General features: G+C 37.6%; 1 protein-coding gene across 8 annotated transcripts in view; it reads right to left on the reverse strand.

Moving 5' to 3' along the window:
• Positions 1-22,620, reverse strand: part of LOC129744261 (uncharacterized) — a 42,234-nt gene that overhangs the window by 7,560 nt on the left and 12,054 nt on the right. For 5 of the 8 annotated variants that reach the window (XM_055736697.1, XM_055736695.1, XM_055736694.1 and 2 more), the window contains 3 exons: positions 20,152-20,358; positions 5,110-5,250; positions 1,937-5,040 (listed from right to left, as the gene is read on the reverse strand). In XM_055736697.1, coding sequence (XP_055592672.1) covers positions 1,937-5,040; positions 5,110-5,250; positions 20,152-20,358 — 3,452 coding nt within the window. The remainder of the gene's footprint in view (positions 1-1,936; positions 5,041-5,109; positions 5,251-20,151; positions 20,359-22,620) is intronic. The other 3 variants (XM_055736699.1, XM_055736698.1, XM_055736696.1) reach the window with 2 other exon arrangements.

Below are 22,620 nucleotides of genomic sequence, written 5' to 3' on the forward strand. Positions count from 1 at the left end.
TAGAAAGATAATAGAAATAACATTGGGAAAATTGGAGGAATGGTCGGAAGCGAAAATCATTACGTAACGATTGAATGATAAATGTTTGATGATGAAAAAGGATGATTCATGAACAATTATAATGATTCTCGAGAATAAGAGATTTGATGAAAATCCCAGAAACCATAAAACTATTAAAGTTGTACAGAACTATGAAAATAGTAATAGATGAATTGATACGGCGGAGATGAAAAGTACTGATAGAAAGGAAGTAATTATAACAATTTGCAAGGTACGGTTTTTTCAAAACTGCCTTGATTCAATGAGGCAGTTTATTGTGCAAGGGGAGGATGCGGTATCCTGACGAGCGAGGTAAACTGCAAGAGTTTAGAGACAATAAATAGCGAGCGTAATCGAGAGCAAGACTCAGTCTAGATAGGACTGGCAGGCAAGCGGTCCAGATGGAGATATCACATTATGTTCCGTAAAATTGGGCGAATAGGAACATGGAGGTGAATCGAGATGCAAATGGCAAAAAAGTTGTGATCCGAATATCAAGCATTCTGAACATTATTTTTACTCCTTTCAGGACCAAAACGTTCTTTGATTTATTGCGTAAAAAATTGAAATTTAATTTACTTCATGTTGCTTAAACACGTTTAAAAAAAAGTTTTTGAAGCATACAAAATTCAAGCAATCATAAGCAAATTTCATACCATGACAAGTGTTGTTTGACATCATTTCAAATAGTGATTTAACACGTCTATAATTTTGGTATATCCTAATGGAGAGTTTTTTCAACATTATTTTGGCGAAAAAATGGAGAAAATGGATTTAAACTACTTTGAACGGTGACACATTTTAACAAAACATTCTTTGGCCCACCAATTGTGGGGATAATCGCCCACAATGGGTACATGCCCATAAAATTGTTTGAAATCTCCCAAGGTTAGGAAAAATAATGTAGAACTGAAAAATGTATGCTTTTAAGATGATCCTAGAAGAATAGGGCTTCTAGCTTCCGCAGGAAGTCTAGAAATAAAAATCTTAATTTTAGTTGATTTTTTTTTGCCCCTTGAGTTAGGCACCACCATCAACATTTCTTCGAATAGAAGTGTGGGTGATAAAAAATGTGATTGCAACAATCAAAAAAATATCTGCAAAGTGAAAAACTTTGCACTAATTCGCCTTCTAAATGATGGAAGCTGAAATAAACGAATTTTTAATGTTGAGCAGTTTTTAGGTACACGAGTTTTTCAATAAACAATCAACTGTTACTCCACTTGGGGGAGAACAAATATTGATGTTTAAAAGTTGATAGTGAAAAACCTTTTCAGCTTTTTTTCTATGATTAAGTTTTATTCAGGGTAACCAAATGTACCATCAAAAACGAATCGGGTGCTAAAAGAGCATCATTTGACAGAAATATTACAGAAATAGTCCAAAAATTGTTCCGATTCACCCCATTTACGGTATTCAAATTCCTGTTGGATTCTCGAAGCTGATGCGATCGTCAATCAGCCATTTATCATTTGGTGGCATCTAATAATCTGATGGTTGACTTGATCGTATTTTCGGGTCAGAACCAAACAATCATAGGTATTTATGTTCCTGTAGATTTCGAGGTTTTGGCATTTTCTCTGAGGTAAGATTGTTACTCAATGATCAAATTTGATTAAAAATTTCAAATTAATTTCGAGTGTAGTGAAGAATACATCACTTGCTTTTCTGTGCTTTTCTGTACCCTCATGGGGAGGAGGGTGGGGTTAAACCCGAACCCGCCCCCCCTGTTTCTACGGCCATATCCTTTACTGTTAACTCGATGAGCTGAAACTCGGCATGGAGCCTTCTGGTAGATCAGGGAACGTTTTTTCCTCCTTCCCCCCTCTGCTTGATTCCGGTAATTTTCCCTATTTTTGAACTACCCTAGTATTTATGTATGTATACATTAGATTACCTTCTCAACTCCTCGCTCAGGTCTTGCTGCAGTAACGGTTGTTGATCTTCTTGTTCTTCATCGTCTTGATCCGTTGTAGTCAGTTGACTTCCTCCTTCGCGTTCGCTTTCGTGGCACTCGCATTGGCATTCTTCCGGTTTGACATAGTTATACATAACACCACCAACTTGATTGGTTTCGATTGATGCTTCCCTCTGCGGGACCGTTGTGATACGCTTGGGTGTTTTTCGCTTTTCAGGGATGCTCTCGAAATCGATCCATTGTTGGGATTTTCTGGGCGGCAGTGGCGGCGGCGGTTCTTCCTCTGTCACTGTCGTCTGGTCGCCATTGCTACTGTTGATTGAAGGCTGTGCCTGGCTAGTGCTTCCGATACCTTGTTCGGCAAACTCAAACCAATTTTTGCCAGAGGAAATAGAGGTTTTTCGTGGCGAACGTGTTTTGGGCGCCCTATCGGTCGATGTGTCGCACTTCCGCGGTAAGCTAATACGTAGTTTTTCTCCGCGGACTAAATGTGTTTCTCCATCCTCTCCTGTAGTTATACCACAGTAGTTTTCCAGGGATGCAGGGTGAATTGGTGTTGTGGATCTTGGCCTTTCCAAAGGACACATTTTCATTTCCATCTGGGCTCTATCCTTCATTGGTACTAATTTGACACCGACCGTTCTTTCTTCCGGCAGCGTTGTTGGAATGTATGGTAGTTCATCGTCGAACGATTCTTGCAGCACAAGGCCTGCGCTCTCATGATCTTCTATGGCAAGCATACTTGGGTGTACATTTTTTCGAGAAATGGTTGAATCCATTTCGGATTCTTTTTCGCTTTCGGACGAAATCCCTTGTTCATCGTTGGAAGCAGTAGACTTTCGATCAGGAATGTTGAGCGTATTCTTATTTCTTGACGACATTTTCACCGTCGATTCTTCCCTGCTCGTATCTTGTGAAATGGATGACTCCTCGCTTACTGTAGTGTTTAGTTCAGTTTTCCGTCTGTTTTCCTCCGCTTTTTGTTGGGCAATTAAAATTTCCTCTGCATTTTCGATATACCTTGAATGGCGATGAAAATCTATCCCATCGCCTGAGAAACTTTCTGAACGACTGTTTCTTTCTTTTGGACTGCGTCTTTTCACGTTCTCGATTTGTTTATTGCGATAAATTATTGGTGGCGAAATTTCGTTTGGTGCATTTTCTATTTGTTCCGACGTTTCGGTTTTAATAACTGCTTCATTCGATACCATTTCCGATAGCTGGCTGCATTGACTTTCGGTTTTAGAAACACTGAATTGGGTAGTGAAGACCTGGTCTTGACTACCTGATCCCATTTTCATGGAAAACAGCAACTGTTTGCGTTCTTTAGCAGTCATCGTGGCTATTGCAGCTGCTTGTTTCGTTTCGTCGGAATTAACTATATCTGAGGGTATAGACGGGTGAGGTGCAGTTTCTGCTTCATCGGGCAAGGGTTGAGTGGCACCATTTTGCATATTGAGTGCAGGTAAGGCATTTTTAGTATTAACTATTAAGGTATTGCTAGAGGTTTGCTGCACTGCAGCGGATATCACCGTATCTTGACTTTCTTGGGAACTGTTACGCTGCACTTCCAAACTCCATATACTGTCTCGTTCCTTTTCTTCAGTAGGAGATTTCAGCGGTATTGTTATGCTTCCGTCGGGATTTTCGATCCGATAGCATTTGAGGGGCGGCATTGGCTTGGGTCGGGGATGAATCGTGACCGTGCAGTTATTGTTCAGCTTCATTGATTGTGTTGATGGAGAAACTCGACCATGCGAAACATCCGGTTCTGCATTAAGACTCATCATAGCCATGCTTGAAGGTGCGGATGCTGTCGCTGGGGCAGATGTGGTTAGCATTCCTTTTAAATGTTTTTCTTCCGGTGGAGTGTGAAGTGGAATGTGTATGCTTGTGCCGTCAAGAGGAGTATCATAATATCTCAAGTTTGGTCGAGGATTGGAAACAACACTTTGAGTGTCACTTTTGAACTTGAATTCGACATTGGATAAAGAGCCACGTGGACCAGAATCAATGGGCGATGGAGATTTAGATTTAGTGCCATTTTTCTTAGGTTTGAAAATGGCCAGAACAGACTTTTGTTTACTTGGTGTCGTGTTGAGAGATGTCGGATCTCGTTCCTTACTTTTACTTCGGGACCGCTCCTGATATTCGCCATAAGAAGTATTGGATCCACTCTTTTTGCGAATATGTCCCGTGCCAGGCGAATCTGGACTGGCAGAATCTTTAAGCTTAAAAATAGAACAAAAGGAACTTTTCCTTGAGAATAAAGTGTTGGCTGGGGAAGGCGATCTGCTCCCATTTTCACGATTCGGCTTGTGACGCGATGGCTTAGGACTGACACTTGGGTCAGCTTTTCTAGAAGAAGATCCTTCCCTTAAATTTAAAGAATTAGGCTTCCGTTGGTCATCTTCTATGATTCTTTCGTTATCAGCAATACCGTTGTCGCTGTAGCAATGATCAGGTTTCAAATTTATTCGTATATATTCAATTCCGCTTGGCATCATTCCCACTATTGGCTTAGATAAATCCGTTGGAGGAATGTAACGTTTATTCGAAATGCTTCTGCTAGTCTGTGGTGGTAGTTGTATCATTTCTTCTTTTCGGCTAGTATTAGCGTTGCTATCTGATTTCCTTCTCATCAATTCAGCTTCTTGTATATTATTGCTTTTTGGCAAAGCATTGCTTGTGAACGATGTGTCTACATTTATACCTTCGGCTAATACAGCCTCAGTAGGATCTTTTTTCCGCGAAAGAATGACTTGCTCGAGCATGCGAGCCGTCGATGGCTCAATGCTGCTCGGTATGCTGCCATCAGTTATCCCTTGCAGTGGCTTAGGGCCGCAGAATGATGTTTCCAGAAGCATACGATGCGGAGAAGGTGATCGAGAAATGCCCGACACACCGGAAACGGCCGATAGCTTACTGTTAGCAGACCCTTGGCTACCGACACTAGAAATTCTACTCGTACGACCAGATATACACAAAAATGAAGCCACCTCAGAGCTGGCTGAATCTTTTCGTTGATGATGCAATGCAAATTGGTGTTGTTCTTCGAATTTGAAAAGGTTTGGTGAGTATCTCTGCAAGTAGAGTTTTTGTTTTATATTTTTTCGAAATGCTGAGAAATCATAAAGCTAGATTCGTCTTACCGGTGCTTGTGGTTTCTCGCGCTCAGTTCTCCCTTTCTCGGGCTCCATGAATTGAAGCTCTTCTGTTGAGCTACGTAGATCCATCGTTCCCTCTTCTCTATAGCCAAGAACACCCGAGTCCTGCAATGTTCCAGTGCCAACCTATTAAAATATTACACAGACCGTGAAAATCAATATTCATCAATGAATGAGGTTGAAAGTAATTATAATGTGCATCATTTAGGTTTCTTTATTTTTCTCTCGAACCATTAAAGAACAAAGGTACCCAAGTAACCATAAGCATTAAGCCATAACCCTTAATCAGCATTAAATCAACATTTCTAATGCAAGTTTGCATTATATCAACATTCATAATGCTTTTTAGTTATATGTAAGCATTATTAATGCATAGAAGCAATAACAAAATTTAACACTAATGATAGCACTAAATGCACATATAGAGCTACTAAATAAAGTTAAGAAGCATTAAGACTATAGCACTAGAACTTCCTGTTAATGCTTATATAAAGCTTTTATAAAGCGCAGAAACGTCAAACCCGCGAATGTAAACAAGAATGATTTTTTCATTTGCCGCGTGTGAGTAAGCAAGACAGCAAACGAAAACAATCAGAGCGAGCAGTTGCAGTTGTCTTCTCCCAAAATTTTCCAATACATTTCCAAACCTTCTCATGCATACATTGTCTATGAAGTTGTGTGACCCGAACAGTACTTCAAGTACGGGGTTTTTCACCTACCTTATCAGCATTAAGAGTGGTCGAAATGGTAAAGGCGCAAGGAAAGATAAAGGCTGCTGAGGGATCCTCGGTTCGAGACTCATCAAAGTATTCATAATTCAATTATAATCACTTCTCATTTCATAGAACACTTCATTAAGCAAGCATAATCCTTCATTCAGCAGGTGGATTGATGTTGTAGATAAGGATTTTATTTTTTAATTTTTGTTCATTTTAATAAATCAAAGAAAATTTCCTATTTTGAATTTCCGTTTCACATCAATCATGATCAATCAATTAAAAACTTAAAAGGTGTTCTAAGTATGCATTGTTAATGCCTTTATACGGCTGGCGAAAAATGACGTTTTGATGGTGCTCTAATTTAGCATTTGTAATGCTTATTAAAGGCTATGTTGTGATAGCATTTATTCAGCCCGCTATTTCGCCTTTTTAGCATTAAATCTGCATTATATACGCATATAGTGCAAAACAAGCATTAATTCAGAGTTATATATGGGAATATAGTGTTGATTAAGGGCTATATTTTAGTGCTTATGGTTACTTGGGTAATACTGCACCCAAGTGAGCTGAAATTAGGCATGGTGCCTTCTGTTCTGTCTGAATAAAATAACACCCAAAAGTCAACTACTGATAGCTGAAGACTTATTCATTTTAAATCAGCCTGTGCAGTGGATTTACCCTGAAAAAGCATTGAACTGGTCAAAAATTTCTGAAAATACCTCGAAGCAGTGATACTTGAAAAGGTGAAAACATTTTTATGATTTGACTACCTCTGACAGGTGAAAAAAATGCAAAAAAAAAACAAAATTAACTGAAAAGGCCTTAAAACGTTCTCCAAAAGCTTAAGTTTTTATTTTTTAAGTGTTATAAATGCGAGATTTATCGAAAATAAAGCATTCGCTGCGAAATCGGAGATTTATCATGATTTTTTTTAAAAAGAAATACTGATAAGTTGCATTTGTTTTGTCCATGTGAAAATGACTTCTAAATGCAATTTCAATCCTCTCATTGACATTGTTAAGCAAATTATACGATCTTTCAACCAGATCCAAACAAAACATGTTAACCAAGCTACTTTGCCTTTGTTTTATGATAACTGTTGTTTAGAATAGCCTCTGTCAACATTTTAATGAAGTTATAAAAAAAGTTACAGTTGTTTTGTTCAACACTGTAAGTCAAACACAATTGAGCTTAATATCACTGAACACAGTCACAGGTTAGTGTTAATATCTATAAGCAGAATTCTGATTCAAACCCATTATGTACCTTTTTTTAATCTAAATCAAATAGAATTTTATTTAATGGTTAAAAAGTTTTATTTTTCCAAAAACGATTCCCTCGGTTCAGCTTCTATACCTGCGTTGAAGTCCTTTTGTAAAAAGCTCGCAAGATCAAACCGAACGCCAAAGTTTGTAGCCCTTAGTTAAAAAAAATGCTCATATGCTTATGGTTATAGTTTTGTCTTGCTCTTTCATATGGAAATGGAAATGAATGTTTTGTAATGGGGATTTTTTTATTATCTGACAATTTGCCCCGGTAGTCTTTAGATCTGCTCCAAAATTGAATTTGGTTATTTTAGGACTTAAATATTCATGTATTTTTTCACGATGGGAAAAAAATTATGGTCATTATTTCTTTCATAACTTTTCATGAAGTTGTTTGCCCACCTTGGTGTCTTGATATGAAAGTTGCATCATAAATTGAGCTATACAATGGTATTTTTTGAAAAATATTCAGTAATGAAGACGGTACTTTTAGACGCAATTTAATGCTAATTTACAATTTTTCATGTTGAAGGTAAACAATAAATTTTTTTAAGTATTTTATTTGGAAAGCTGATAAAATTTCAATGCGTTTTGAAGTGCTATTTTATAATTTCCGTTGAAAAATGACAGAGTCATGTTGCTATGAAATATAATAATTTTTTATTTACAAAAAAATCTATCCCAGTCTAACTAAAAAAAAAATGTTTGAAATCAGAAAAAATAAATGTGTTTTTAAGTCGTAAAAAGGAACCAAATTTTCAATTTTATGGAAAAACTGAAAACCCCCGGCGCAAACACGTCAGATGATAAAAAAAATCACCAATGCAAAATGCAGAGTTATGAATATTGTATCAACTTTGTTAAAAGCGATTTACAAACATTTGTTGTTTGCAATCCAATTTTTGAAACTATTCGATCATACATAATTTTTTTTTATTTCGTCACTTGAAATTGCTTTAAAACAATTAAAGAAATGATTGAATTACAGTTTTAATTTGAGTCATTTCATAAACTTTGAATGCTATTTGGTCATTTTTGGTTTACAGGCCCACAATTTTAAAACTTAAAAAAATTACATTTTTTAAAACAGTCAGAACTTGAGGAAATGAATTTATTGAAAAATGAATATTATAGTCAAATAATACTTTAGAAACGTAGAAAACTATATCATTTATCTTTTCATTTAATCTTATATATTACCTAATGGAGATGTTATGGGGCAAACAAAAAACTGGCCCAAAATAACGCACTCGGGTCATTCCATATCAAGTGTGCGCAGCGAGAAAGAAATCTTATCAACAATTCGCCAAACTTGGCCAAAAGACTTCCTGAGGCCTACAAAAAAAACTTCAATTTTTGAGAATGATCTGCCTACCCCTCGTTCCAGGACTCTCCCTTCTTTTTTTTCAAGTTTAAAAAAAAAAATCATCATTTTTAAAGTACGATAAATATCTTGGCTGGTAAACGGTGGATAATGTGCAACACGAGACCCCATAGTGGTCATATCACCTCTTATTCACAACTCCTATCTCTACCTCCCCGTGGTGCCGGCTGGGATGCGAGTAACCTAAGCGGAGATCGGGTACCCAACCCCGGTGGATGCTTTGGTCGCATGCAGACTGAGAAGGTGGCCGCACGCGTCTGTTCCCCAGGTCAGGGGCGGCTCAAACAGCGTCTGTCTTGCAGCAAGCGGCTGAATTTATGAAATGCGGCTCCCGCCAGCTAAGTCCAAGATGGTAGCCCCATCGCGGGATAGGGACTTTAGGCTAACAACCTACTGCTCCCGATTTGAAATTGTTACGGAATCCGAAAGAAATGACCGACCTGGAACTTTGGCGACGACTTTTAGCATGAAAACACGGACACGAATTGGAACTTGGAATGTTTTAACCCTTGCCCAACAAGGCAAACTGGAACAACTTGTTAGAGAGGCTAGCCGCCTCAAGCTTGAAATTCTGGGACTTAGCGAAGTCCGTTGGCCTAACACTGGAGAACACAAGACACAGTCCGGGCAAGTACTGCTTTACTCTGGCATACGAGGAGAACATGCTACTCGGGAACGAGGAGTTGGTTTCCTGTTAAGCCCGCAGGCCTACGCGGCCCTCATTAGATGGGAACCGATAAACGAAAGAATAATCGTAGCCAGATTCAGAACACGGGTTAGAAACCTTACAATGGTCCAGTGTTATGCGCCAACTGACGTTGCCGACTTGCAGGAGAAAGAGCAGTTTTACAGTCAACTGAACAGCGTGGTTGAGAGAATTCCGAAGGGTGACATTCAAATCCATTTGGGCGACTTCAACGCAAAGATTGGCTCCGACAATCAGGACCTTGAGCGCATCATGGGGCGCCATGGCCTAGGACAGATGAGCGAAAACGGAGAGCTGTTTGTAGAATTTTGTGGCAACAACAACATGGTGATCGGTGGATCGCTCTTCCCCCATCGACCAGCACATAAGGTCACTTGGGTATCCCGAGATGGCCGAACAGAAAATCAAATTGACCACATCTGCATCAGCCGAAAATGGAGAAGGAGCCTTCTTGATGTCCGCAACAAACGAAGCGCAGACATTGCATCTGACCATCACCTCGTCCTTGGCGAGATACGACTGAGAGTTGCGCGTGTCCAACGGCGCGAGGAGAAAGTCGGGTGTCGATACGACGTCCGCCGGTTGGAGAATCCAGAGGTGAAAAGGGCATACGTTGAACAGCTAGAATCCCGAGCCTCGGAGCTGCCGACAGACGGAACAATCGAAGAACAGTGGTGTGGAATCAAGAATGCCTTTATCACGACGAGCCATGGTACTCTCGGTAAAGTTTGTGGAAGAAGGAGTGAATGGATGTCGGATGAAACTTGGAGGATGGTCGATGATCGGAGAAAGGCGAAAGTCGGAATTGAGCAGGCATGTACCGGGTCAGCCAAAGCAGCCGCCCGCTTACGATATGCGGAGCTGGAAAAGGCAGTTAAACGAGCTTGTAGACGAGACAAGAGAGCCTGGACAAACTCCCTAGCCGAAGAGGGAGAAAGAGCCGCCGCCAATGGAGATATCCGATTACTTTATGACATCTCTCGCCGCCTCAGTGGTGCAAGGACTAATGCAAGAATGCCGCTAAAAGACCAAGCAGGTCAGTTACTGACCGATCGAACAGATCAGCTCAAACGATGGACTGAGCACTTCGAACAACTCTTCCGAGTCACGAATAGCGATGGCCAACAAAACCCGCAGCTCGAAGCGCCAACAGTAAGTCGCATAAATGGCGTCAACTCAGAAGCGCCCTCGCTGGCTGAAATAGAAGCGGCAATCAAAAACATGAAATCCAACAAAGCACCTGGGATCGATTGCATCCCTGCTGAAATGCTGAAAGCCGACCCTGCCCTATCAGCACAAATGTTGCACCGTCTTTTCGCTGACATCTGGGATACTGCAACATTCCCGGCCGACTGGATGCAGGGTATCCTCGTAAAGGTCCCGAAGAAAGGAGACCTGACAGATTGCGGTAACTGGCGAGGCATAACGTTGATCTGTACAACCCTCAAAGTACTCTGCAAAGTGATCCTGAACAGGATCCAGGAGAAAATCGACGCTACACTCCGACGGCAACAAGCTGGATTCCGATCCGGACGATCATGTGTGGACCACATCACAACGCTACGAATCATACTGGAACAAATCAACGAATTCCAGGACTCTCTTCTGCTGGTGTTCGTTGATTTCGAAAAAGCATTCGACCGACTTAACCATGAAAACATCTGGGCGGCTCTAAGGCGACGAGGGGTCCCAGAGAAACTAGTCCATCTCATCGAAGCACAGTACGAGGCATTTTCGTGCAAGGTCTTGCACGACGGTGTCTTGTCCGAACCAATCCCGGTAACTGCTGGAGTGAGACAAGGATGTATTCTATCACCGCTACTTTTTCTAATCGTAATGGATGAGATTCTGATTGGATCGATTGACTGTGCAACGAACCGAGGATTGCCGTGGAATCCTTCAACAATGGAGCAACTGAACGACCTTGACCTGGCTGACGATATTGTTTTGCTCGCCCAAACACAACCAGATATGCAGAGCAAACTCGACGACCTCACCGAAAGTTCCAAGGCAGCAGGTCTCAAGGTCAATGTCGGAAAGACCAAGTCGATGGAGATCAACACAGGAAATCCCTCCAGTTTCAGGGTAGCTGGGCAACAAGTTGAGAAAGTGGAGTGCTTCCAGTATCTTGGTAGCCAGATAACGCCTGATGGTGGCACTAGAAAAGACATCGAAACCCGGATCAGAAAAGCCCGATTTGCGTTTGCGAGGCTCCGAAACATCTGGCGCTCACGCCAGATCTCTCTACGAACTAAAATCCGAATCTTCAACTCAAACGTCAAATCCGTATTGCTGTACGGGTGCGAAACTTGGTGCACATATGCGGTAACGACGCGAAAACTGCAAGTATTTGTAAACCGCTGCCTGCGGAATATCATCCGCGCTTTGTGGCCTGGCAACTGGATCACAAATGAGGAACTACATCGCCGGTGTCATCAAAGGGCACTAGAAATCGAGATTCGGGAACGTAAGTGGAGATGGATTGGGCACACGCTGCGAAGAGATGAAAACGAGATTTGCAGAGAGGCGCTAGATTGGAATCCAGAAGGTCATCGAAGAAGAGGCAGACCCAGAAACTCGTGGCGGCGAAGCCTAGCCGCTGAAATCCGAACTGTCGACGAGAATCTTGACTGGGACCAAGTGAAGACGCTGGCTCCAGATCGTCAACAGTGGAGGTCTTTTACCACGGCCCTATGCACCGGAGGATCGGCGCGGGATCATTAAGTAAGTAAGTATAAATATCTTCGGCCTGAAAAATCATACCAAATGACAAAATATGCGATGTGTAGATTTCATTAAATTCTAACGATTTATGATATTCATTTTTTAAAATAGTGACGTTTTAAACGTCAAAACACAGCTCTTAAAATAAGACGTTATTTTTTCTTAAGGAAAGTATATTTTTTCTAGAATTTTATGATTTCGTCGTTTTTTTGAGAAAATTTTACGTAAGACCGCATTTTCGCGAAACTAATAATTTGTGTATACGTATTGATGCGTTCATCTTTAAAATTTTATACGTAATATACACACTTGGAGATAATTTAGAGTTGAAAAATATCAGAATATTTGAAAAAAAAAATAAATGAACCCGTTTTTATACTCATAGAAGTTTTTAAACACTACATATATTCAATTATTTTTAAAATCAATATAAATCTTCAATAGAAAGAGCCCCTAGAAGTAGAAAGTCTACTAGTACTAGTCTATGTCTGTATAACAGTTGAAAGCTCTAGCTGGAGCTTTCAACTCAGCTGTCAAATCCCTTCTCTTTCCAGCTTAGATGAATTTAAGTGAGTGAGACAAAATTCACTACATCGTTTATTTATTTATTTTTTGGCATTTATCGAAAAGAAATGTAATTTTTAAATTAAACTAATAAGTGAAAATGTAATCTTTTTCGATCATATCCGAAGAGAAATTTTATTTTCGATGATAGGTATTTTTTTTTAATAAAAGAAGAAGTTCAATTTTTAAAATACTAAAGTCTTCTGCACTAATAGCAGCAAATTCAAGGTCAGAAGTAAACATCGAAAACAATTACAACGGATAAATTATCAAAAATAAAGAACACTTTCTTCAATGTGATCCTACACTCAGAAAAATACTATTATGTATGCCATAAGATTCTCTTATGAAGTGGCGCCATAAGAAAAATTAATGAAATTCATAAGATTGTCTTATGACGCGAATGAATTCTTAAGATGAACGCCTACTTCAATGAAAGGTTGTTGCTTTTCATAAGAGATTCTTATGGAAACAGTAAATCACTTTCTAATAAGAAAAAATCTAGATATTTCATGCTGAAAACATTCACTTTATTGTTTGCCAAATTTGTCTAAAACTAAATTTTTCATGATCACCATCAGCAGCGCATCAACAGACGGCTCCATCAAAGTTTTTTTTGCCGCATTAATCTTCGACCTTTCGTTTTTTTGCCAATCAGCTTGCTGAAAAGTAAACAAATAATGTATTTTAGTTTACTTAATATATTGAACGTTCACACCAAAAACATCGAACTTACCATTCCGGAGATAGTAATAACATTTAACATTGAAGGAAAACTATAAGAACTATGAACTGGCGATTGCTTCGTACTGTTAGATGATGAAAAACACTGATACTATCAATGAATGTGTTCATTATTTTTTCACAATGCCGTTTCTTCTATTTTTCATAAGAACATCGTATGAAAATTGAAAGAATTTCATAAGACTCTTATGAAATATTATTTTACACTCTAAAAAGCGGTTCATAAGATGCATCTTATGAAAACTATAATAAGAATTTGCCTGAGTGTATGTTTTTTTATTAGTAACTGAACCTAATTGAATAGAAAACAAAGTATCTTTTCTAAATAATTCCATATGTTTGTTGTAAAGAATTACCACCAACTGGGGTATCTTGAAACACTTTTTAACTTCAATGGCTTCTTGAAACTTAATGTTCACAGATAATCATGCTGCTTGAACATAAAAATTTGTCAAACTGAACATTTTGTAGGAGACTGTATAAAGATATTATTAGAATTTTATAGAAATTGTTTGGTGGTAATTGTTTTGCGCCACTTCTATGAACAATAATATCAAAACCAAGGTCTTTTGATACACTAGGTTCTCCGACTTTCACAGTAAGTAGGCGAGGAGTGAGTGGGGCTCTCAATGAGTTTGTTTATTTTTTGCTCAGCTTTTCGGTGGTTTGTTGGTAAACAAACTTCATGAGTTCCGTATAGTTGCATAGCCTACATAGCCAAAATGGCTGAATCGGGAATTCGATATTCGGTAACACCTCCTGAATATATACACACCTTGATCAAAACTGATTTGTGGAAAACAGTACCGTTTTTGGTTCAAGCTGCTTCAAATGGTGGTACATTTTGACAAATGTTAACACACTAATCATTTCGTGAATCAGGACATGTTCAGAACAGCTCATACTTCCCTACCAAAAATAAATTTCTTTGGAAAAATATCATATTTAAGACTGTGGCTCTTTATTTGAAATAAAATGTATCGATTTAAAAGGATAATTCACTTTGCCCCTGAATTTATGCATCACCCTTAACACATTTTTTTTCGAATTTGTGTATGGGTGATGAAAATGTTGTGCATATATTTAGTCTAGATAGGATAAAACACAAGTGCCAAGAATGGTATACTGATACGAATAGAGTCATAAAAATATAAGGTTAGGAGAGGTATGAAATAGTAGGGATACCACAACAATTTAATTACTATGAATTACAGATTTAGCCTACCCAATCAGGAGAGCATATCAAAATAATAACTCAAACGTATCTCACCAAGATATTTACATCTGATTCAGTTATAATTAAGTACTCCAAATTTTCGATTTTAAGTTTCTCTAATCTGAATTATATCTTATTCTGATTGACAAACTTGAATGGGGTTGAGCTCATATTCAATGATCCAGATTCATTTCGGATTGTCCTAAAATAAAATGATTATATCTTATTTTGATATACGTACAACTTTTTCTGAAACACGGACATCGAAGTCAACGGCTCAAACCTTACATTAACGAAGTTTCGCTCAACAGATTCATTAAATTGAATCAAATTTTAGGGAAACCAAAAATGGGGCATGGTTTTATCAAACAATGTGGTTTATTGACCTTCCACTTGAAAATTTTCTCGAAGCACTCATATCTTGATAAGTTATAATTTTGATATAATTTGTTCTGTCCAATATCAAACTATGCTATCTGAACGAGATATAATCTTGATAGGAGCATATCAAAAACTGATATAATTTAGCTATGATCGTATAGATTTTTTGATATAATTTGAGATATTTTAACATCCTACGAGTACTGAATTATAACTCATTTAGATAGAAAAAAATAAGTATCAAAATATCTCATTTTCATATAATTTTGTTTTTCCCTCCTGATCGGGAAAGATTTTTTTCGGATTGTCCTAAAATAAAATTATATCATATTTTGATATACATATGCGCAACTTTTTATGAAACACGGACATCGAAGTCAACGGCCTAAACCGTGCATTAATGAGTTTCGCTCAATAGATTAAAAAAATTGAATCTTATTTTTGGGAAACCGAAAATGGAGCATGGTTTTTAAGAATAGAATGTGGTTAATTGACACTCCACTAGAATTTTTTTTCGAAGCACTTATATCTTGAAAAGTTATAATTTTGATAGGTTTTGTTCTGGCCAATATTAAACTATGCTATCTGAATGAGATATAATCGTGAAAGGAGCATATCTAAATTTGATATAATTTAGCTATGATCGCATAGATTTTTTGATATACCCTGAGATATTTTAACATCCTACGAGTACTGAATAATAACTCATTAAGATAGGAAAAAATTAGTATCAAAATATCTCATCTTGATATAATTTAGTTTTTCCCTCCTGATCGGGAGAGCATATCAAAATAAGAAGTTAAACATATCTCAACGAGATATTTATATCTTTTTCAGTTAGAATATTGTTGTCATTATTTTCGACTCTTAGTTTCTTGAATCTTGGTTATATCTTATTTTGATTGGCATTCTTGAATAGGATGGAACTCACTTTCAACGATAAGGAATTTGTTTCAAATTGTTATAAAATACTATAATCGTATCTTATTTTGATATGCATATAACTTTCCATGGAACACGGACATCGAAGTCAACGGCCCAAACCGTACTTTAATTAGTTTTGCTCAACAGATTCATAAAAATGATTCTAATTTTTGGGAAACCAAAAATGGAGCATGATTTTAGCAAATAGTGTGGGTTACTAACATTCAATAGAAATTTTCTCGAAGCACTCATATCTTGATAAGTTATAATTTTGATAGGATTTGTTCTGCCTAATATCAAACTATGCTATCTGAACCAGATATAATCTTGATAGAAACATATCAAAAACTGATATAATTTAGCTATGATCGTATAGATTTTTTGATATAATTTGAGATATTTTAACATCCTACGAGTACTGAATAATAACTCATTTAGATGGGAAAAAATTAGTATCAAAATATTTCATTTTGATTTAATTTTGTTTTTCCCTCCTGATCGGGGAATTTCTGTGATTCTATTTTTTAATTTCATAGAAAATCGATGATAAATTGGGTCTTTTTTACATTTTATTTGGGCAAAATAAATTATCATTACCAATCTTATCATATTTTTCTGATTCAAAGTAAGAAATATAAATTTGATGCTGTCCAAAAAAATTATAATTTCGGAAATCTATTCAAAATTAAAAAATTCTGTGAAATCTGTGAAAACTTCAAAATTCTGTGTTCTGTGACATAGATTCTGTGATGAAAATTTGCTCAAAATTCTGTGAAATTACAAATTTTTCTGTGATTTCAGCAACCTTGATTTAGTCGTCATATACAATGAGCGCGATAAGCGCCTTTAGGTATGCAAGCAGTTATCAATATGCACAAAATTTAGGTATAGTATTCTAATCTAATTCTCAATTAAAAATTTCAAAAAAAAAAACGAAATCTGGACTTTGAACTTGAAACTCGAAAGCTTCCATCTACTTTGAAATTTTATAAAATCGATTTTTTTTAAGTTTCGATACCTCAGTTCAAATAGAAGCTCAACTGAAGAAGTCATCTTATAGGGGAAAACTTTACAAGACGCACCAGTTAAGCATAATCGCTATATACAGCGATACCCATCATCTTTGAACCAAATTGAAAATTCACGACGACTCAGGGATCAGATTTACGTCTTATCAAAAAGAAAAAAAATATGATAGAAACTTGATTTTGGTTATATTTTTGTAAAAATCTTAAACAGGCAGAAAACAAGCCGCGGGGCAGAACGCCAAAGCTGGTGGATAGAACGCACCATACTCAAAGGGTGGTGAGAAATGGAACAATGATTTTAAGGAATATTATAATTGAAACATCAAATTTTTATTTACATGTTCATTGTACTTTTGTAAACTAACCATACTTTGGCAAAAATAATTTATTATTGCTTAATTAACCGAAAATTTTGCTTTTCGAAATTCTTTTTTGAATATCCTTATAGGTAAAACGCCTTCAGGTAGGCAACGAAATTCAATTTCTTGACTAATACCGTATTTGTTTTCACCACCCGAAAGTGTTGCACCATCCATGCTGAAGACGAGCATGAATCGAGTTTTGCACCCACCTTTGTTGGTGTACGTGAAATCGGCAGTGTCAACAGAAAACATCAAGCTGTCAAAAATCCATTACAGCTGGTATTTGTTTTCGTTTGACTTCGAAAATTGAAATGAAATGTACTTTAGTTGATCATTATCTTTTAAATAATATGAAAATTTTAGCATGAAGTTATATATTATGTTGAATTGTGAAGATTTCAGATTTATTTTGCTTGGTAGATTCGCCTCTGGCTCTGATGATAACTGCAATACCGGCTGATTCAGGGTGGTCTATGTTTGCTGCTGCTAGACTGCAGTTACCCCAGCTTGAGGGTTCCGGTATTTTGAACGTTTATTCCTCGCAAATACCTCGAGTACCTATTTCCGTTTCCAGATGACAAAAGAAAAATTCTTGGAAGTCAAATTGGCGAACTCAGATCGCGGAAGTCGGGGGAGAAAATTTTGCTAACAGACCGAAACGAACGAAATTCAAGCTCCCAATGCGAGTGTAGTCTCGAACTACCGTTTTTGAAGGGCAACGGGTGGGAATCCGGGACTTGGCGCAACCGAGCATCGTCACCCTAAGGCACAGCTCGAAGCAGAGTAGCTTCGATGCAGCTGAACGCTTGTGTGGAGACCAACTTTTAGGCACTGTTTTAGGACCCTCCCGAACAAGAAAACTTTTCGGTTTGGGAGATTCCACCAGATCTTTGGGTTGGCCTTTTTGCACTCGGATTTGCGGCTCTTTTTCGGCTTCGCCTGGAACCAATTGCAGCAAACCTTCTGGGCACATTTCTTCTTGGGAGCGTTGTTTGCTTTAGAACGTGCCATCCAGGTGAAATTCTCCGCCTCTGTTGGAAACGGCGCTGGTATTGAATCCGGAACAAGTTTCCGTTCTTCGGGATAATAAAGAGAAAAAAACAGCTCGAACGCAATTTTTGCGGTATAGAAATAAACCAACCAGCTGCTGCGCCTTGCTAGCTGGGTGGTAGATATACATACATACATATAGAAATAAACCAACCAGCTGATATTTGTTTACAACGGAAAGCATGTGCTGTCAAAATTCATGATAGTATTGGTGAGAGCGCAAGCAACACCGAATATTTTCAGAGTGTTCCACCGTCCACTTTATGGTGCACTACCAGTGGACTACTCATCGTGAAAACGAGCATGAAAAAAGCGAAAAGTGCACTACCGGTAGTGCCCCGGTGCACCACCACACGAAAACGAATTCTCTATAATATCGCGGCAAACATGGCGGCAGATAATCTTTTCGAGTCGAATATTGGTGCACCTCTTAAACTCAAACAAGGATGAAATTGGTTATCATTATGCATTCAAATCTTAATTTGGGAGTCAGCAAATAGAATGAATGGCATTTTGTTTTGATATTCGGTTTTTCTCAAAAGTTAACAGCATTCAAAATTTGAGAGTAAAACACGTGGTCTTGCGGGAATTCTGCCCCAATTTTGATATGATTGATTTAAGTTAAAATTTGTGGGAAGTTAGTGAAATATACAAAAATATTAATAGTCATTCGAAAGTACATACGAGTGTTATAACGAAAACCTGCAGTTTGATCAGATAGCGCAGACTGGTTTACCTTGCAACCTTATATGTTAACCATAAAAAATAACAAGTTTTACGCCGAATCCATTAATCCTTCTGTTTCTATGGATTAAAGTCGTTTCTGTGAGCTTTTCACCTAAAAAATGCTGAAAAAGCTCGTTTTCTACATTAAAAATGAAGAAAAACACCATTCGAAGCCAAAGGTTAGTGTATTTTTGAGAAAGAATGGCATGGGCCATTTTACCCAGCTGTGCGTCTTGTACAGTTTTCCCCTATATAAAAATAAAGGCGTTTTTTTGTAACACCATCACGTATAAACGGAGGGTCGGAATGAAGTGAAATTTGAAATCCGAAGGTATTTCGGGTCAGTGATGTGTAGTAGCTTCGAGAATCTCTCTTTCATTCAAAATCAACTTGAAATGGGACACAACTCGAACAACTTTAAGACGATTTTCATGAAAACAAATTCACGAGCACGAAGAAGTTATTGATGAAGTGAAATTTTTTCTAACGATTTATTTAGTAAAAGCTGAAACGAAGTTTACCGGGTTAGCTAGTTTAATAAAAAAAGATCTGGAAAAAATCTGAAATTTTAACCTCAATTTGGAAACTTTAAACTAAGAGGGTTTAAAAAGAATCTGATTTTGTATTCTTTATCGACGCCTGGTTCGGCTTTGCTTCCATCGCGCTCATGGTTGACTTAATTTATTAATCTGAATTCTGGAACGAATGATGAGTTCTAAATTTGAGCTGTGAATTTGAATTCAGAATCTGTATCTTAAAATGTATTCTAATTATTGAATTCAGAATCTAAATTTTATATCTGAGTTCTGAATTTTTGCATTATAAATTTTTGTTCTGAACTCTCTCAAACCCATTTTTTTCTGAAAAATCCACAGAGGTCGCTAAGAAAAAGTGTTGAACATTTTTTTCAAATATTGCATAACCAAAGGGGCTAGAGAACTTAATTTTTAGTTCTTTCTCGGTTGATTTGATTTTTGAAAAAAGGGATAGTTTCCTCATAATTTGTTTTGTTTTTTTTAGCATAAACATATATTTATTAAGCTCTGAGTAGTTCGATAGAAAACATTTTTTATGGTTAGAAAAGTCAATGAAAACTTACACAGAAATTAACAATAAGAATTTATGGATTATGGTGTTCTGAGGGATAATTAGCACTTGCTACATCAAATCACAGATCATTCAGCAAAAAGGCAAGTTTGACTAGCTTTGAAGATAATTGTTTCTATATATTCACCTGTTCAAAAACATTCTCCGGGCTGCTATCGCGGCTGTCGTGGTGCGACGAGTGTGACGATGCTCTACTTATATCTATGCGCGGGGTAGTTGGGGCTAGGGCACTTGTGCTGCCGATTGTGTTAGGTGGTGATTGCTTTTTTGGCGATTCGCACTCCTTCGCATTGTACCAGCGAGATTTGTGGCTCTGGCCCGCGGAACCATCCATCTGAAATGATAAGCTGGCAATAGATTCCAAAAACCAATTTCGCAACGTGTGTTCTAACTATGTCTACGTGATCAACTAAAGCACCTCACTTTATGTTTCCATGTGTTGTCCTTGCAGGGTTATATGTATGGTTAACTGGAATGCTAGAAATCCGTTGAACCAAATTTTACCACAAGCCATAAATATGTTCACGCTTTGTTTTGTTAAAGGAAACTTACAACTTTTGAAATATATTTTAAGAAGACACAAGATACTACGTAAAGTAAAAAAAAAACATGCGACATTATCCTTTTGTTTGTGCAAGTCAAAAATATGTAGTGAAAAACTAGGTATCTATAACGTATTTTATGACCTTGACAATATTTAGAAGGAATTTTTCGACAAAACATTTTTTAAACAGTTCTTCTGTAAAGGTCGATGGAAATCTGATTGAGAGTTTCTAAAGAACATCTAGACTACACACTTGTTTATATACATAAAGAAATTTACTAATATGAACAAATAAATTAAAATTTAAAAAACCTAACACGGACGAATAATCGGTGTGCAGTGTGCAATGTTGTGAAAAGAAAAACACTTGTACAGGGTGTGGCAACGCCGTTTCTAACATTTCATTGCGACTTTATTTCAGATTTATATACAGCCAATTGGTTACGATCATATTTCAAGCAACTAGCACCGTTCATGTGAGGCTTCGAAGTACCGACAGGAAGTCATCTTGGACCGTTGCTGTTCAATGCTTCAATTTCAATTCAATGTATAGAATAAAATTCGATTCGATTTTTAATAAAGATTTGGTATACGTGAATACACGATAGGTGCGTGGATTGACAGCTGTTTCATTATAATGTGCATCCCTTATTTATTTTGAAATTTCAGTATTCTCAGTTCAGTATCCTATGCATCTATCCTGTTCTTCGACTTATAAAAAAGAGTTCTTTTTTTTTTAATTTATTAGATTGGATTTTAACTTCATAGGAGTTTAGATTGTTAAATCTATACTGGAATATGGAATTACATCAAGAACGCATCAACAAATTCATATCGTTGAAAAAAAGCTAAGTTTGGAATATGAATTTAGAGCTTAGATTCAGAATATGAATTCAGAAGCCCAATGAAGAACAACAATTCATAATCATGATTGGAAATATGACACGAATGCCACAAAGATAATAAAGTGTCACTAATAAAACTTAAAAAAAGGTTTGGAAAATAAAGCTTCAATGTTTGCTTTTCAATTGGGAATAAAACTTATATCACACAGGTTATAACGGGTGTTAAATAAAAAATGAAAATGTTTTCAATACCTTTCAGTAACTCAAATAAAGAGCGTAAAGTTTTCTTTCTCCAAGAAAATTGCTCTTTGGGCTTCCTAGAAACAGTAGGCGTGTTTGGTTTTGCTAGTTTGAATTTAGTCAAAGCAAAGATGGCGTCGAAACAGCACGTGCTCCGCGAACGCATTGTACGGTTCTACGAAACGCATTTCCAGCAAGGAAAAAAGTTCACGCTGGCACATTTTAAGGAAGAAAATGTACCTGTCAGTACGGTATATCGCATTCTGGATTCCCTGAACGTAGAGCGGATGGTCTGAAGTGGTCGTCCGGTGACGATAATGACGAAGCAGAGGAAGACATCGTTAAAGAAGCTGTTTGACAACAAGGACGCAACCAGCCTGCGTGACGTGACGACCGGGGCATTTCAAAGCCTTGGTTTAAGCAGAGCGGTCTGGCAATCAACCAACAAATCTATCAAGAAGAGTGCCTCGATAAAATCCTGCAGCCGTTCCTGAACAAGCATCACGCGGATGGGGAGTACGTCTTCTGGCCGGACAAGGCGTCTTCCCATTACGCCAAGTAGCCGCTGGCGTACCTTGAGGAGAAAAACATACCGTTCGTGCCGAAAGATCGTAACCCAACAAACTTGCCCCAGTGCCGCCCAATAGAGGATTTCTTTGGCTCACTCAGTGCGCTAGTGTATAAAAACAATTGGAGGGCCAAGGACACGAAGCAACTGACTACAAGAATCCCGAATTGTATCCGGAAAATGGACGTAAGTGCCGTACAACGTTCTTGTGAGAGCATCGCGACAAAGTTGCGTCGAACATCAGACCACGGCCCTTACTCAAACATTCATTGACATTTTTTTTTTTGAAGAAAATACATTATGTTATTAATTAAAAATACTGAAATCAATGAAAAAAAATAACAATTTTTTTATATGTGATTGAAAAAATTCTCATTTTTTATTTAACACCCGTTATTC

Source organism: Uranotaenia lowii, chromosome 2, assembly GCF_029784155.1.
Source record: "Uranotaenia lowii strain MFRU-FL chromosome 2, ASM2978415v1, whole genome shotgun sequence".
Classification (NCBI taxonomy): domain Eukaryota; kingdom Metazoa; phylum Arthropoda; class Insecta; order Diptera; family Culicidae; genus Uranotaenia; species Uranotaenia lowii.